This window comes from Myotis yumanensis, unplaced genomic scaffold, assembly GCF_028538775.1.
Source record: "Myotis yumanensis isolate MYYU_CA2020_CCGP unplaced genomic scaffold, mMyoYum1.0.hap1 SCAF_9, whole genome shotgun sequence".
NCBI classification, from domain to species: Eukaryota; Metazoa; Chordata; class Mammalia; order Chiroptera; family Vespertilionidae; genus Myotis; species Myotis yumanensis.
In genome coordinates, this window is record NW_027223760.1 from 30,842,382 (window position 1) to 30,860,043 (window position 17,662).

At 40.6% G+C, this 17,662-nt stretch overlaps 1 protein-coding gene across 7 annotated transcripts in view; it reads right to left on the reverse strand.

Annotated features, from left to right (window-relative positions):
• The window catches only part of SVOPL (SVOP like), a 62,379-nt gene that overhangs the window by 6,002 nt on the left and 38,715 nt on the right, over nt 1-17,662 (reverse strand). For 4 of the 7 annotated variants that reach the window (XR_011472652.1, XM_070423995.1, XM_070423993.1 and 1 more), the window contains one exon: nt 573-686. Coding sequence is in view for 6 of the 7 variants with exons in the window: in XM_070423993.1 (XP_070280094.1) it covers nt 573-686 (114 nt within the window). In the remaining variant the exon portion in view is untranslated. Of the gene's footprint in view, nt 1-551; nt 687-17,662 lie in introns of those variants that run through there. The other 3 variants (XM_070423992.1, XM_070423991.1, XM_070423990.1) reach the window with 1 other exon arrangement.

The following is a 17,662-nucleotide window of genomic DNA, read 5'->3' on the forward strand; positions in this document are numbered from 1 at the left end:
ACCCTGTCCTCTACAACTTGGCCCATGGAACATACCTTACACTTCGGTACATATTGTTTTATGTACTTTGTGAAATACAGTAGGCAGGCAGTGTCTACTGACTGTGAAGTGCAACTGGCGCAGTTGAAGCTTTTGACTCTTACCACAGTGGCCGAAAGTACTAGGGGAAAGGTAGCTGGACTAGTATGTCAACTCCGTCACTCAAAGGGCAACACAAACCGCTATTTCTGCTCCTTGGGCCGCCTTCAGTTCTGCAGCGGCACTTACGTCCAGGTGGAAAAGTAGGAAGGGTAGAATGCTGAGGCCTCAACAACTATCATTCACCATGGTCCCTGGATCAAGCTATAACTTTTACCAAAAGCAGGTTTGAGGTGGATATAGTTAAACTTTAGTGCTGCTCAATGTTACACGTGGGGAAAATGGATACCCAGTTTTTCTACTAGACACACTAAACAAATATCAGTGTTAGCCCATGAATAATCATGTCTGCTTAAAAGGATTTTCCTACTCCAAGTTCATTTTCTTTGTTCTAAAAGTGGGGATTGAGGGTTTTAGGTCCCTGCATCACTTACCTGTAGGGCCCGACCTTTGGTCTCAATGGGGAGAGTAAATGCTGAAATGGCACACACAACACAGACGGATGAGAAAAGACACAGGGCCCCCAGCAACGATGCGCTCATCAGAACCTGCAACTCACAAAGAATGACTTAATTTATTGTGCCCCAGTCATTTCTAAACTGATCCTTACGGCAAAGGGGATTCACCAAACATATAAATGAAGATCCTTAATAGCCGTTCTCTGTGTTGTGCTTTTGTGGGATTCCTCCATGAACTGGGACGGGTAATATGCATTGGCCAGCTTAGACTTGCCTCTGCACCCACCCTCAGGCAGAGACAAGTCTAAGTTTGCTCAGGCATTTCCAGAGCAAACCAGGATCCCACCCCCTCTCGCATACCAATGCAGCTTGCTTAGCTTCTAACCCTCTGATCCATTCCGTGGACCCCCTCTGCCAAACATCCATTTTCCCTCTCCAATTCTGACAGGATGAACCAGGAGAAAGTTTTTTTGTTTGTTTTAGAAGAAAGATAAGATAATCTCAGGGTCTCTCTGAAAACATAACGTGTCTTGTCCATTATGCTTCACTGCATGTATGACAAAACCATATGGTGACCATTTTCCCACAGAAAGAATGGATTTTTGTCACTCTACATACATCCTTTGGCCTGGATCCTCACCCTAGTAATGGCAAGCAGGTTCATACACTCCATCTCACATGTCAGTTTCTGCAGGACTGTGCCCCCACGTTAGCAAACAGCCAGGCACCTGGCAGTTGTCAACTACTCTCACAAAAATGACCTGAAGCCACGGGAGCAGCAAGGCTCTGGTGTCACAGAAAATTGCAATTTGGAGAGGCCTAGAAACTATCTTTTCTAGTCCAACCTCATTGCATTACAGATGAGCCTAGAGTCAGAGCTAAGTGATCACTTGTCCAAAGTCACATACAGACTCCTGACACATAGCATAATGCTCTTATCACCACTTACGTCCTCCCAAGATACGCAGTTTGAGAGCCTGTCCTTTGCATAGGCCTGTGGTCTTCCAGAACAGTAAATAATTGCATTTGGCATGTGATAGAACCCATGATATTAGCCTCATTATTTTGTAGTTGGCCTAGGTATCATTGCTGATTTTTATTTCCCAAAATAAAGTACATACAATTTTCCCGAAATAGGAGTTGTATAAGTGTGTGTGTGGGTGTGTGTTCCCATCTAAAAGGCAGGGAAACTGGGCTCAGAAAAAGGAAAAGATGCAGAAACCAAGAGACTGGGCAGCCTGAATCATGACCAAACCATATGATAGTTAGGCATGTGTCTAAATTCTACAATTGCTGTCCCTTTTATTATTGGACATCAAAATTCTTACACCCACAAAATGAACTTTAAACTCTCCCACCTCATATCCTTTGCACCAGATTCAGAGTCCTAGGTGGTGTGACACCTGATGGGTCCGTCGAGTTTAGCTCATAAACTGCTCAACCAGCTGGGATCAGGGACAACAACTGCTTTGTCTTCTTGGTTTCCCTTGAGGGCCACAGGGCTCTGCTTCTGGCAGGACTCGAGCAGTCCAGTGGATGCTACTGGATAGTCTCCCAATGAGTTCCTTGCTAAGTTAACCAGAGTCAATTTCTATTGTCTGCAAGTAAGAATTCTGAGTAATACCTGCTTTAAAAAAATCATCTGGGAAGTTTGTTATAATGCAGGTTTCGGCCCGCACTCCAGATTCACTGGATCAAAAAGACCTGCTAATCTCTACTTCTAAAAGTCAGCCCAGACCAGTGACAAAGAGGACATCTACACTAATAAAGGACAAAGATGCTAATTGACCGTACATTCGCTATGCCCTAAGCCACGCCCACCAGCCAATCAGAGCAACTATATGCAAATTAAACCAACCAAGATGGCAGCCAGCAGCCACGGAGCTGGAGCTTGGTTGTCCAGGCAATGGAGGAAGCCAAGCTTCCTGCCTGCCCTGAGCCGGCTGTGGCCTCCACTCATGGCAACAAAGTTTCAATTATAGAAGACAAATCCCAGATACCTGTTTCCGGCCAGCCTGCAAATAGCCATCAGCCCCTCACCCAGACTGGCCAGGCACCCCAGCAGGACCCCCCACCCTGAAGGGGCTGTGGCCAGCCTGCAAACGGCCCTCAGCCACTCACCTAGGATGGCCAGGCACTCCAGTGGGGACCCGCACACTGAAGGGGCTGTGGCCAGCCTGCAAACAGCCATCAGCCCCTCACCCAGGCTGACCAGGTACCCCCACCCTGAAGGGGCTGTGGCCAGCCTTCAAGCAGCCATCAGCCCCTCACCCAGGCTTGCCAGGCACCGCAGGGGGACCCCGCACCCTGAAGGGGTTGTGACCAGCCTGCAAACAGCCATCAACCCCTCACCCAGGCTGGCCAGGCGCTCCTATATAATAAAAGAGTGATATGCAAATTGACCCTAACAGCAGAATGTCTGGGAATGACTGGTCACTATGACACACACTGACCACCAGGGGGCAGATGCTCAATGCAGGAGCTGCCCCCTGGTGGTCAGTGCGCTCCCACAGGGGGAGCTCTGCTCAGCCACTAGCCAGGCTGACGGCTGCCAGCACAGCGGTGGTGGTGGGAGCCTCTCCCGTTTCCTCATCAGCGCTAAGGATGTCCGACTGCAGCTTAGGCCTGCTCCCCACTGGCAAGTGGACATCCCCTGAGGGCTCCCAGGCTGCCAGAGGGGATGTCTGACTGCCAGCTTAGGCCCGTTCCCCCAGGGAGCGGGCCTAAGCCAGCAGGTGGTCATCCCCCAAGGGGTCCCAGACTGCGAGAGGGCACAGGCCGGGCTGAGGGATCCCCACGAGTGCACAAATTTTTGTGCACCAGGTCTCTAGTTACCTAATAAAAGTTTCAGTCCAACAAGACAACAATCCTAAAGATTTATACACCAAACAGCCTCAAAATGCATCCAGTAGCCCAGTAGCCCTAGCTGGTTTGGCTCAGTGGATAGAGCATCGGCCTGTGGACTGACGGGTCTCAGGTTTGATTCTGGTCAAGAGCACATGCCCAATCCTAGCTGCTTTGACTCAGTGGATAGAACAATGGACTCTGGACTGGAAGGTCCTGGGTTCAATTCTGATCAAGGGCACACGCTCGGGTTGTGGTCTCAATCCCTAGTGGGGGGCATGCAGGACGCAGCTGATCCATGATACTCTCTCATCATTGATGTTTCTATCTCTCCCTCTCCCTTCCTCTCTGAAATCAATAAAAAATATATATATTTTTTAAATGCATCTAGTAAAAACTGAAAGGAGAAAAAGATAAATCCACATGCAGTTGGAGACTTCAGTGCCTTTCTCTCAGCATTTGATAGAACTAATACAAAATAAGCAGGGATATAAAAAACAAAAACACAAGATGACGCGTCAGCTACCAGAATTTGATTGGAATAGAACACACAGCAACAGCAGAAGATACATTCTTTTCTAGCCCGTGGAGCACGCACCAAGACAGACCATATGCTGGGCCATAAAATAAACCTCAAGAGATTTTAAAGAATTAAAATTATAGAATGGGTTCTCTGACTAAAATGGTATTAAGCTACAAATAAAGATAACAGCAAAACTTCCAAAAACGTTTAAACTGTGGGCCAAGGAAGTCTCAAAAATAAAAATAAAAAATACACTGAATGTGATGAAAATACAACAATATTAAGTTTGTGGGACACAGCTAAAGGGAACAAAAAATACTTAGGAATAAATTTAAGAAATAGGCCTAACTGGTTAGGCTCAGTGGATAGAGCATCGGCCTGTGGACTGAAAGGTCCCAGGTTCGATTCTGATCAAGGGCATGTACCTTGGTTGCGGGCACATCCCCAGTAAGAGGTGTGCAGGAGGCAGCTGATCGATGTTTCTCTCTCATCGATGTTTCTAACTCTCTCTCTCCCTTCCTCTCTGTAAAAAATCAATAAAATATATTTTTAAAAAAGAAATGTATGACATGAAAATTATAACTATTAAGGGCATGAACATTTGAATAAATCTAATTCTTGGAAAAACAGTATTTTTTTATTTTATAACATAATTCTCACCAAAAGTAATCTAACACTGCCCAGCTGGTATAGCTCAGCAGTTGAGCATCAAGCCAGGAACCAAGAGGCCACTGGTTCAATTCCCAGTCAGGGCACATGCCCAGGTTGCGGGCTTGATCCCCTGTGGAGGGTGTGCAGGAGGCAGCCAATCAATGATGTTCCTCTCTTATCATGGATGTTTCTATCTCTCTATCACTCTCTCTTCCACTGTCTCTAAAAATAAATAAATAAATAAAATATTTTAAAAAAACAAAGTAATTAACGCTAATGGATTTTCAATCAAAATCCCACTAGGATTTTTTAAAAATCAATTTTGGGGGAAAATTGTTTCTGTAATTAATTTGAAAGAAAAAAAATCTGAAAACGTCTGGGATATAGGAGAGTCTGAGGGAGGTTTTTAGCCTAAGAGGCAATAAGCAAGGTTTCAGACATTAGCAGTGCGATTGATGCCAGAATAGATCCAAGAACCTATGGAAATTTGGTTTATTATAATAGGGGCATAGTAAGTCAATTGAGATAAGCCAAAACACAAGGACGATTAATGGCCTGGGAACAACCAGCTAGGCACTGTTTTGTTGCTTTTTAAAGCTGGATCCTAATTTCAGGCCTTAAGCATAAATTGACTTTCAGTGTTTTAGAAATATGGATAAGCAAGTGATGAAGGCCATTAAGCATGACACAAAACATTAACTCAAATGAAAATAGTTGGTAAAAAAAATATTTTAAATTTTGCATGCCAAAAAAATACAAAGATCAAAAAGTAAACTGCAAACAATAAATATCTGTATTATATTAATAAATGGCTAATAGCCTGTGGAAAAATTGCAAATCATATTAAACAATTTACCAAAAAAATATAAATGGATAATAAACAGTGCTCAGCCTTACTAAAAATGAACAAATTATAGATTAAGATGATACAATGTATTTTGTACCATATTAATAAGGCTTAAAAGGAAAGGTTACTATCCCTTTTGGTGATGATGGATGAAACAGGGATGCTTGTTTAAGAATGGTTAAATGAAATACATAAATTTTTAAAAAATGAAATTTGACAAGATCATCGCAATTTAAAATATGTACACCCTTTGACCTAAAAATTACCCAGTAGAGCTTTTCTAAAAATTCTGCTTTTCCTTCAGACATATTCCAGTCATTCTCATGTCTGTGTCCTATTGTAGAGGCCCTCCCCACCACCCTGTATTAGCAGACCACCCTCAACACTGTCTCCTTTCCCTGTATATGTTTGCATAGCACGTAGCATTACTCATATTTGACATATTAATAAGCTATCCCATGTCCATTCACCACTATAGTGTAATTTCAAAGAATCTGGAACCTTCACTTGTACAGTATCTAGAGCATAAAGGAGCTCAATGGCTATGTGTTGAGTGACTAATACAGTTGCACATGTGCAAAAGTGTAGGGTGCATGATGTTCGATGTCCCATTGTAAAACCATAAATACACAGAAGCAACTTACTCATAAACAAGGTAATAACTGACTATGAGACATCCACACAGTGGAGATCTATGCACCTAGTTAAAAGAATGAGGTTGATCTACATGTACTAACATGGAACAATGAGGAAAGGCAGTTGCAATACATCATATATATAGTGAGAGAGTAGATAGATAGATAGAGAGGTAAGAGTTATACACGGGCCTGTCTACATACACACTCACATACATGTAGAAACACAGCATAAAGATGTAAACACATCTATTTGATGGCTACTGACAGCCTTTAAGCTTCACCCTCCTCACTTTCCCTTGTTCTCCAACTTCTGGACAAACTTACAAAAAGCCTGAGTGCTCCTTCCTATGGCACTGGCAGGAGATTTGAATTACACAAGCCCCTGCCCTAGCATGAGAACTCTCCATCTAACCAAAATAGAAACCCCAGGCAACCTGCTCTCCTTGCCCTCAGGCCATTTCAGATCTGTGAGAGGCCTGTCCTGCTCCCTCGGAGACCTGAAACATGTATGTAACTAAGTAAAAAGTATGTTTACACTTATACATACATCTGTGTGTATATAATACATACACCGCAAATATAAAAAATACATATGCACATTTACATGTATACAAATACTACTACTGGTGCACAGGCACACCAAAAGAGAGAAAAATATATGCCTAGAAAAGCATTTGGAAGAATATACCCCAAACTATTAAGAGAGACAGTTATCTTTGGTGATCAAATTACAAGGAATTTTTCCTTTCTTGGTTCTACATTTCTGTATTTGAAGTTTTACAACAAACATTTTTAGATTTAGAAAAAATTCCCAAATGATTGTAAACCTTGTTAATATAAATAAACACTGAACTGTACTTTTGACCCAAGAAGTAAAATAAAAAGCTAATAAACCTATGCAATTGGTGTAAAAGAATTCATAAAAACAAAAGCCTAAATGAATAAATTAAAAACAGAAACAGGCAGACTTGATAAATTAATCCAAGAGCTATTTTAGAAAAAAATAAAGCTAATTATGAAAGTAAAAAATCATAGCCCACCGATGTGGCTCAAGGGTTGAGCAGCAACCTACCCCTGGTATATTGAACCATGAGGTCACAGTTCAATTCCCAGGCAGGACACAGGTCTGGGTTGTGGGCTAGCATCCCCAGTAGGGGGCATGCAGGAGGCAGCTAATCAATGATTCTTTCTCATCATTGATATTTCTATCTCCCTCCCTCTTTGAAATAAAAGCATATTTTTTTAAAAATAACAATTTTTAAAGTGAAAAAATCCTATAAGCATGGAATTAAGAATGTGAAAGAAATAATCACTAATACAGAGGATGAAGAGAGCCATAAAAATACTACCCCCAGTTCTTTGCTTATAAATTTGAATAATTAGATATTCAATAAAAATGTTTCCTGACATTTACTCCCAGATATAAAACCAACAGAAACAACCCCAAAAAAGTGACTAACAAGTACAGCCTCAAAAGTGCCAAATTTCTAAGGAACAGAGTCCAGGGAAAGAAGAAACGTTTATTTCTTTTTAATGAAACCTGGATGACAATGAGAACCTAGGAAAGATAAAACACACACACACACACACACACACACACACACACACACACACAAACCAGCCACCATGTCATCTATGTGCATTGATTCAACATTTATAAATAAAATACGGGCACATAAAACTCAGTGCTTCTCTGAAAGAGGAAAACACTGGCTAAATGAGGTCCTCTGCTGTCATACCTGCAGCATGACCTGTAGGCTCTCCTTGCCCACTCCTGCTCCTTCCCATTCCCCCTTCCAGGTACTTCCCAGTAAATCTCTTGCATATGTAAGTCCATGGTGGCATCTGCTTCTCTGAGGACCCAAACTGATCCCTGATATTTCAATAAAATAGTTGGATACAAAATTAATAGGAAAAATAAATTCATTTTCTTTATACAAAGTGGCCAGTTAGAAACATCACTCACAAAACGTTCGGAGTACCCACTATATATGCCAGGTCCTGGAGAATGAGCTAGGAGTAAAGAAATTAGCAAAATATGCACACATCCCTGTCCCCATTGGGGCCTAAAGTCTATTGGGAGAGAGAGATTTTAGTCTGATAAATAGGCAACTACAATCTGATAAGCAACATGAAGGAAAATCTCAAAGTGCTAAAAGAGCTCTTAACAGGGAGACCAAACTTAGTTTAGGGCAAGAGGGAGGGCTTTCTTAAGCAGGGAATGAATCATAGCTAACTGGGGGGTGGAGATGGAGTAGGAAGGGATAAGGGTTTCCAGTACCAGCAACTGAGAAAACCCCAGGGAGGGGAAGAATTTGTGGTGGTTTTAACACTTGGATTGCGGGAAACGAGTTAAGTCGGCTCGCGTGAATTGCGCGTACTCCGCGGGAGCCGTCTTAACTCGGTTCATATAGATTTGCGGTGGAGTGCGGGAAACGTGTAAACTCGGGCCGATTGTAACTGCGTATTACCAAATATTTGTTTGTTTGCCGTTCACAAAGATACCTACCTGCGTATGCGAACCGTTTCATACCCATTGGGGTAATAGGTATCATAAAAATCCCTTGTAAGTAGAGAACACTTTATGGCGCTGGTCGAGTACAATACCGTTAGGGTACCAATGTATTGTTTTCTCATTTTATAACCGATATCCCTGGATATCTCACCATGCAAAGAGAATAGTTATTGAGAAATACTTCTTGTGTCCGGACGTCTTTAGTTTTGAGTTTTGTGAATATTATTACGTGTTTAAATATTTAAATATATTGTGATAAAGACATTCATATAGAATTTTTTAACCAAATAAAATAAAATCGTTCCGCAAAGTGTTCGCATAATAATTATTTTTTTATATCAGATATCTATCGGAGTACCGCTATTTTCAGTTAGTATTATTTTTATTTGCTTTAACCTAGAATGTCGCAGCATTCAGACTATAGTGATGATGAGTTTTGTGCAGACAAGTTGTCCAATTATTCTTGTGATAGCGATCTTGAAAATGCGAGTACAAGTGATGAAGATTCTAGTGATGATGAAGTAATGGTGCGTCCCAGGACATTGAGGCGACGAAGAATTTCGAGCTCCAGCTCTGACTCAGAGTCAGATATAGAAGGCGGGAGAGAAGAATGGTCGCATGTTGATAATCCACCGGTCTTAGAAGATTTTTTAGGGCATCAAGGATTAAACACAGATGCTGTTATAAATAATATAGAAGATGCCGTGAAATTATTTATCGGAGATGATTTTTTTGAATTTCTTGTAGAGGAGTCAAACAGGTATTATAATCAAAATAGGAATAATTTCAAACTTTCAAAAGAAAGCCTAAAGTGGAAAGATATAACCCCTCAAGAGATGAAGAAGTTTTTAGGGTTAATTGTTCTCATGGGACAGGTGCGCAAAGATAGAAGAGATGACTATTGGACCACGGAGCCATGGACGGAGACGCCATATTTTGGTAAAACGATGACGAGAGACAGGTTCCGACAGATATGGAAAGCTTGGCACTTCAATAATAATGCGGATATCGTAAATGAATCAGATAGACTTTGCAAAGTGAGACCAGTACTAGATTATTTTGTGCCTAAATTTATAAATATTTACAAACCTCATCAGCAATTATCACTAGATGAAGGGATCGTACCTTGGAGGGGAAGATTATTCTTTAGGGTATATAATGCTGGCAAGATCGTTAAATATGGAATATTGGTTCGTTTGTTGTGCAAAAGTGATACAGGATATATCTGTAACATGGAAATTTATTGCGGCGAAGGAAAGCGATTATTGGAAACGATACAAACAGTAGTGTCTCCGTACACTGATTCGTGGTACCATATATATATGGACAATTATTATAATAGCGTCGCAAATTGTGAAGCACTTATGAAAAACAAATTCAGAATATGTGGAACAATCCGGAAAAATCGAGGTATACCTAAAGATTTTCAAACAATTTCTTTGAAAAAAGGTGAAACAAAATTTATAAGGAAAAATGATATATTGTTACAAGTGTGGCAATCAAAAAAGCCTGTATACCTGATTTCTTCGATTCATTCTGCAGAGATGGAAGAAAGTCAGAATATTGACAGAACATCAAAAAAGAAAATTGTCAAACCGAATGCACTCATTGACTACAATAAACATATGAAAGGTGTTGACCGGGCCGACCAATACCTTTCATATTATTCGATATTGCGGAGGACGGTCAAATGGACAAAAAGGTTGGCAATGTATATGATAAATTGCGCATTATTTAATTCTTATGCAGTTTACAAATCAGTGAGGCAAAGAAAAATGGGTTTTAAAATGTTTTTGAAACAAACAGCTATCCACTGGTTGACGGATGATATTCCAGAGGACATGGACATTGTTCCAGACCTTCAACCAGTACCGTCTACTTCTGGAATGCGGGCTAAACCACCTACATCTGATCCACCATGCAGGCTATCGATGGACATGAGAAAGCATACGTTACAGGCAATTGTCGGAAGTGGAAAAAAGAAAAACATTTTGAGAAGGTGTCGCGTATGTTCCGTTCATAAATTGCGCAGTGAGACACGCTACATGTGCAAATTTTGCAATATACCTCTACATAAAGGGGCGTGTTTTGAAAAATATCATACGCTAAAAAACTATTAATTTCTATTTGTTTTGATTTATTATGAAAATTTTATTTTAAACTTTAAAAATATGTGTATATTTTTAGGTAATAAGTATTTTTTGGGTTTTTCGTATTTAGTTTATATATATCGAATTATTTATGTACTGAATAGATAAAAAAATGTCTGTGATTGAATAAATTTTCATTTTTTACACAAGAAACCGAAAATTTCATTTCAATCGAACCCATACTTCAAAAGATATAGGCATTTTAAACTAACTCTGATTTTGCGCGGGAAACCTAAATAATTGCCCGCGCCATCTTATATTTTGGCGGGAAATTCACCCGACACCATAGTGTTAATAAACTACAAGAACCAGATTGTTTATAGCTAAGTAAACAGCAGGGAAGAGTACCAGATGGGGGCCTCAATAGCCTCTCAATGGTAGAGCCCTGTAAATCATGTTGAGGATTTTGGCCTTTGTCTATGAGGAAGAGAAGGAGCAATACGATAAAGGGTTATAAGCACAAGAATAACAGAAGATCTACATGGATGCAGTAAAGAAAATGAGTTGAATGAGAGGAAGAGCACACAGAAGGAGACCAGTCAGGACTCTATTAGCAGTCCAATGACAGGTGATGGTAGTTTCAACCAGAGTGATGCTGGTAGTAGAAAAGTAGATAAGGTGATGATCCAGCATCTATTGGGATGTTAAGCCACATGGTTTGAGGATTGAATATGATGATAAAAGAGAAGGGAATAGAGGACAACTCCAGGTTGGAAACTGGAAGAAGTGTGGGTTTGGGGAGAAATGTCATGATTGAATTTTGGACATGCCGAATTTAAGATGATTTTGAGACATTCAAATGGAAATGTTGAAGAGGTGACTGGATGTATGAAACTGCAGTTCAGAAGAAGGGCCTAGTCTAGAGAGATAAATTTGGGCGTCATGAGCACATAGTTGATAATTAAAATAAAAACAGGTGAAATCATCTAAGTGGAGAGTAAAATATGGAAAGATGAGGGTCTAATGTTGAGTAATAAGAATCCTCAAAAATTAGAATAGAGGATAATATACTACAAAGAGATAGAGAAGGAATAGCCAAAGATGTAGGAAGAAAACCACCAGAGGGCAAGGCGATGGTTGGCAGGGGAAGGGGATAGAGAACAAAGGCATGGCCATCAGTCCCTAAAGTGAGGGAGAGGTCACATGAGATGGGGGATTAAAACAATGTTTGGATTTAGAGATGTGGAGGTCTCTCAGAGACCTTGCCAAGATTCACTGTGGTAGAGTAGGGATGGCTGCAGCCAGGCTGCAGAGGTGGCAGTGCGAGTGGGGAGAAGGAAATGAGAACAGTGAAGAGAAGGAACCCTCTTAAGTAATTTGGCTGGAAAGAGATAGTTAACAGGGTTGAGTTTACATTTTGTAAGCTATGAAACCTGAAGCACATCAAAATGCCAAGTAGAAGGATTCGATATGGAGAAATAAAATCACAGGATACAATTATAAATCTGAAAAACTCAACTCAAATGAAAAACCATCCAGAATGAGCTGGCTTTTTAAAAATCAATAGACAAAAAAAACTCAATAGCCTCTCCAAATACAAATTACTTGTTAGAATGTTAGACTAGAAATTATAATGAAAAAAATCTATTCACAATAACAATGAAAAACCATAAAATGCCTAAGAATAAACAAGACATGCAGGATCTATTTTAAGAAAACAATAAAATCTCAGCAAGGGTTGTAGAAGGAACACCAAACAAATGGAAACACAAACCATAATCTTAGAAAGACAACACTAAAAAGAAGTCCATTTTTACTACATTAACTGATACATTTAACAAGTTAACAATTAAAATCTTAATAGGGCCCAGCTGGTGTGGCTCAGTGGTTGAGCGTCAACCTATGAACCAGGAGATCGCAATCCAAATCCCAGTCAGTGCACATGCCTAGGTTGTGGGTTCGATCCCCAGTGTGGGGTGTGCAGGAGGCAGCCGACCAATGATTCTCTTTCATCATTGATGTTTCTAACTCTCCCTCTCCCTTCCCCTCTGAAATCAATAAAAATATATTTAAAAATATATATACATAAATAAAATCTTAATAGGTTTTGGGCAGACAAGGGAGGCAGAATGTAACAATGATTCTAAGTATATCTGAGAAGAGCAATGAGGTGGTGCTTTTGTAGCCAGTTTTGATATTGTAATATAAATTTCATTCAACAATATCATTTGACAGTGACAATACCAGACAGATCAATGGACTAAAATAGTGAGACTAAATACAGACCAAGGAATGTGGGAATATGAGCAAACAGACATTTCTATTGAAGAGTAAAAACTAGGTTATTCAATAAATAGTGTAGGGACAACTGGCCTGCCATGTGGGAAATCAGAGAGCTGTTTCCTGAACGAGACTTCACCCTTTGATGAATAAATACTTCAATGGCCTAGAAGAAGGCATGTCAAGGATTTCTGAGATTCACTCACTTTGTGAAAATTGATTAAGTTGTTGCTTATGATTATGAAGCATTTTACATGGACATTATGCTTCAATAAGTTTAACCTTAAGTTTAGTCCTCTCCCCACAGTGGTTCTCAACCTTCTGGCCCTTTAAATACAGTTCCTCGTGTTGTGACCCAACCATAAAATTATTTTCGTTGCTACTTCATAACTGTAATGTTGCTACTGTTATGAATTGTAATGTAAATATCTGATATGCAGGGTGGTCTGAGGCAACCCCTGTGAAAGGGTCGTTCGACCGCCAAAGGGGTCGCGACCCACAGATTGAGAACCACTGGACTAGAAGAGACAGATGTGGATTTTCATAATCCTTATCATAGAACCCAGAAATTGTGGAGAAAAATATTGATCAGTCTAAATGTATAAAAACCTAAAGAAAGGAGAACATAGACAAGAATGAAAGAAATTGGAAAGTTGGGAGGGGTTAATATTTGCAACATGACAGAAAAACAGTTAAAATCCTTTATGTATATGAAGGACTCTTACAGGTTAGTGTTTCAAAAACTGAATTGAAAAACAGGCAAGGACCTGAATGGGCAAGCTAAAAAAACGTGAAACACCCAATTAAAATATGAAAAGAACAATTCAGGTTCATTCCTTATCAAAGAAATACTAATTATAATAACAAAGAGATACCATTTATGGACAGTGAGATTGGCAAAGATGAAAAGACTAACAAAACCAGTTGGCAAATATGTGAAATAGTGGGGCTCTTAGGCATTGGTACAGCCTTCCTAAAGGGAATTCTAGCACAATATACCAAAATGGAAAATGAACGGACTCTTTGACCTACCAATCCAATTTCTAGGAATTTATCCAAAGGAGATAACTGCATAGCTAGATAAAAATGTAAGGCCCAAGGCCCAGCCTATGTAGCTCAGTGTTTGAGTGTCAACACATGAACCAGGAGGTCACCAGTTCAATTCCTGGTCAGGACACATGCCTGGATTTCGGGCTTGATTCCCAGGAGAGGATGTTTCTATCTCTCTCTCTTCATCTCTGAAACATAAAAAATGTAAGCACAAGGATGCTCACTACTGTTGTTTATAATAAAAAAAGTATCTGAAATAGTCTAGATATTCAAAATGGAACAGATAAAGGAATTGAAAGGTAACTTTTGAAAGGCATTTTTTAATATTTATTGACATGAAAAAAATGTCTACAATGTATTTTTCAGTGCAAAAAGCAAACTATAGAAAGTATATGAAAGTTCAGAACTCTCCTCCTCCCCTGACACACTGAACCTACAGTCACACATGCAACAGTTTCCTCTGGAAAAAAACCCAAAGCTAGCTGAATACCTCTTATACATCAGGCACAAGAGAAAAAACCACATCAAATTGCATAGGAGAGAAATAGAAACAGACTCAAATACAGAGAACAAACTGAGGGTTACAAGAGGTGCTGGAGGCGGGGAGTTTGGGGAAGGCGGCAAAGTGGGTAAAGGGGGGTGTGAAAAGATACAAACTTCCAGTTATAAAATAAACAAATCCTGGGGATATAACATACAGTATGATGAGTATAGTTAACAATATAGTATTCTATACTTGAAAGTTGCTAAGATAATCTTAAAATTCTCATCACAAGAAAAGAAAAATGAGTGGTGATGGATGTTAACTAGACTTACTGAGGTGATTATTCTGTTAATACATATATATCAAATCATTATGTTGTATACCTGAAACTAATATAATGTCATATAATGTCAATTATATCTCAATTTTAAAAGTATATGAACTAATGAACTATGATCAAATTTGGGTAAATACATATGCAAATATATACATATCTATATATATAAAAGGCTAAGCGACAGTCTGACCAGTAGTTATGATGCACAATGACCATCAGGGGGCAGACACTCTGACCGGTAGCTATGACTCACACTGACCACCAGGGGGCAGATGCTCAACGCAGGAGCTGCTGAGCTGCGGTGACTTGGCAGCAACGGTTCTCGGGTGACGCACCCCAGAACCAGAGAGGAGGGAGCCTGATTCTGGGGTGTGTCACCCGAGAACCTCCCTCTTGCAATCCAAGACCCCTCAGGGGATGTCGGAGAGCCGGTTTCAGCCTGATCCCTGCAGGCCAGGCTGAGGGACCCCACTGGCCAGAGGGACCCCGCTCACACTGCAGACACCCTTCGAGCCCCAGCACTGCTTCAGGAAGGACTGTGGGAGATTGGCTCCAGGGCGTGTCCAGCCTGTCTCACCCAGTCCTGCCCCACTGGCCACCTTCTTATTAATTTCCTTTCAATGTGCACAAATCCGTGCACCGGGGCACTAGTACTTAAATATATTGAAAGAGCTTCATTAAAATATTTGTATTTGTTATCTCTAGTAAAATATTAGGTAGTGAAATTTTCATTTTAGTTTTAATTATTTGTTTTCAGCATGGTAGAAAAAAATTGCCTTTGTAAATCTCTTAAGTCACGGAAAATACAATAAACACAAACATATTTATGAACCACACTTGACATTGACAAAGACTCCTAGCTGTTAGGTTTGATCGAGCAATTGAATCGATACCCCTCCCCCCAGGAACTGACTTTCCAGGGCATTTCACTATGGACATTCCCTTTTGCTGAGACTACACTTTACTTGCTGAGACCACACTTTACTCGCTGAGACCACATTCCATTATCTCTCCCCTTCAGACCTGCACAGAGAATTCCCCGCCCAGAAAAAGCCCTCCAAAAGTCCTTTAAACACTGCTGACTCCCATCACTGGGTGCTGGAGCCATCCAGGCTCAGCCACCTGGCGTGCGTATTATCGAATAAATTCGTGATCCCTCACCATTCTGGCCTCATGCATTCCCCCTTCGGCGACCTAACACTAGCCAGGCTCCTCTGAGCCTCTTCTCACCTATGCCTCAACCCTGGTCTATAAAGACTTGAATAAACACTAACATAGTTCCTAATAGTTCAAGGCCACATCCCTAGGATAACTCTAGCCCCCCTTAAAGTGCCTACTGGAGATGACTCGGGCTGCCACAAGAATTTGCTGTCTGTTCCAGGGACACCTGAACGTACGGCTCCTGTCTGGGTCTCGCATGGACCAAGCTCCCTTCCTGCTTTCTGCAATTTCTCACCTCCCTGACTCAGCATGGGATCAGCGTGATCTCCACACCCCCTGATCCCACCATCCCACCATCAGATCCTGCCATCCTAGTTCCCCATCCTCTCTTTAAAACACCAGTCACCTCTGGACACATCAAAGTTGAATTCAGTTCACACTGGACTCTTTTCCCTATGACAGCAGCACATTTACTGATCAAAAGTTGTCCTAACCACTTTACCTAGTTCCCAAGTTTATCACTGTACAGTTCCTCAATAAGTTTATGTCTATTTATGGAAATAGAAACTGAATGTTATCATTCCTTCCCGTTAACTTGTGAAGCTCTGTGAACCATCTTCTGCATTGACGGACTGGGTTTTCATGCTTTTGGAGAAAAGGTATTTGATAAGAAAATCATAGCTCGTCTGTGACGATTCAGTTAGAGTTTTTTTTGAGACCCTTGAAAGATCAAGGTTTGTCTTTCATCCTTATCTATAAATTTTTTTCTGTGCAGAAATTTAAAATGTTTATATAGTCTTTTCCTATATCTTTACCCTATAAGAGAAAGGGTTTTTCTAGAATTCTGAAACCTCCCTTTTCATGTGAATAGTACATGGCGATGTGAAATTAAGAATCTTATTATAAACTTGTTCCACCCTTGTCTGTTTGCTGCCCATCCCCCAAATCACTATCTATATAAGCAACCAGAGCATTCTTTTAAAATGCAAAACTGATTGTGTCCCTCACCCACTTAAAACCCTTAAATTATTTCCCATTACTCCTGAGGGAAAATATCCAAAGTCCTCAACACATCTGTAAGGGACATTCTCCCCTGCACGTCCCTCCACTTTGCTCACCAAAGCCAGTTCCTATTCCTGGAACAACCAATATCTGTCCCATCTCTGGGTCTTTGTATCAGCTGTCATCCCACTTGAAAGGCTTTTTCCCTTTATAAGTTGTCAGCTCTTCGTACGTCGGTCTCAACTACCACCATGCTAATTTCAAGCTGCAATGTGACAGCAACCAGATTTATTTGTGATACTAACAAATAAATAGAACTAGAATGATGCCAGGCATAGGATAAGTGTGCAGGAAGTGCTGATTGAATGTGGAACTGAGATAAAAGAAATTCAATTCTATTCTATAATTGAGTCCTTTGTGGTGGTCTAACTGGCAAACTGTATGAGGGCATCTAGAAGTTGTAGAGGATTCCTCCAAAAACAGCTTGTCGAATGAGTCACCACAATAGGTTCTGAAGTGAAGAAACCCTGACTCCTAACAAAGAGACTCTGTATCCAGCTTTCTTTGAATCCCGAGAGGCTATATGATTTCAGTGAGGAGCAGCAGAGAGCTGCTCAAGAGACAGCCGAGAGCTCTGGAAGGCT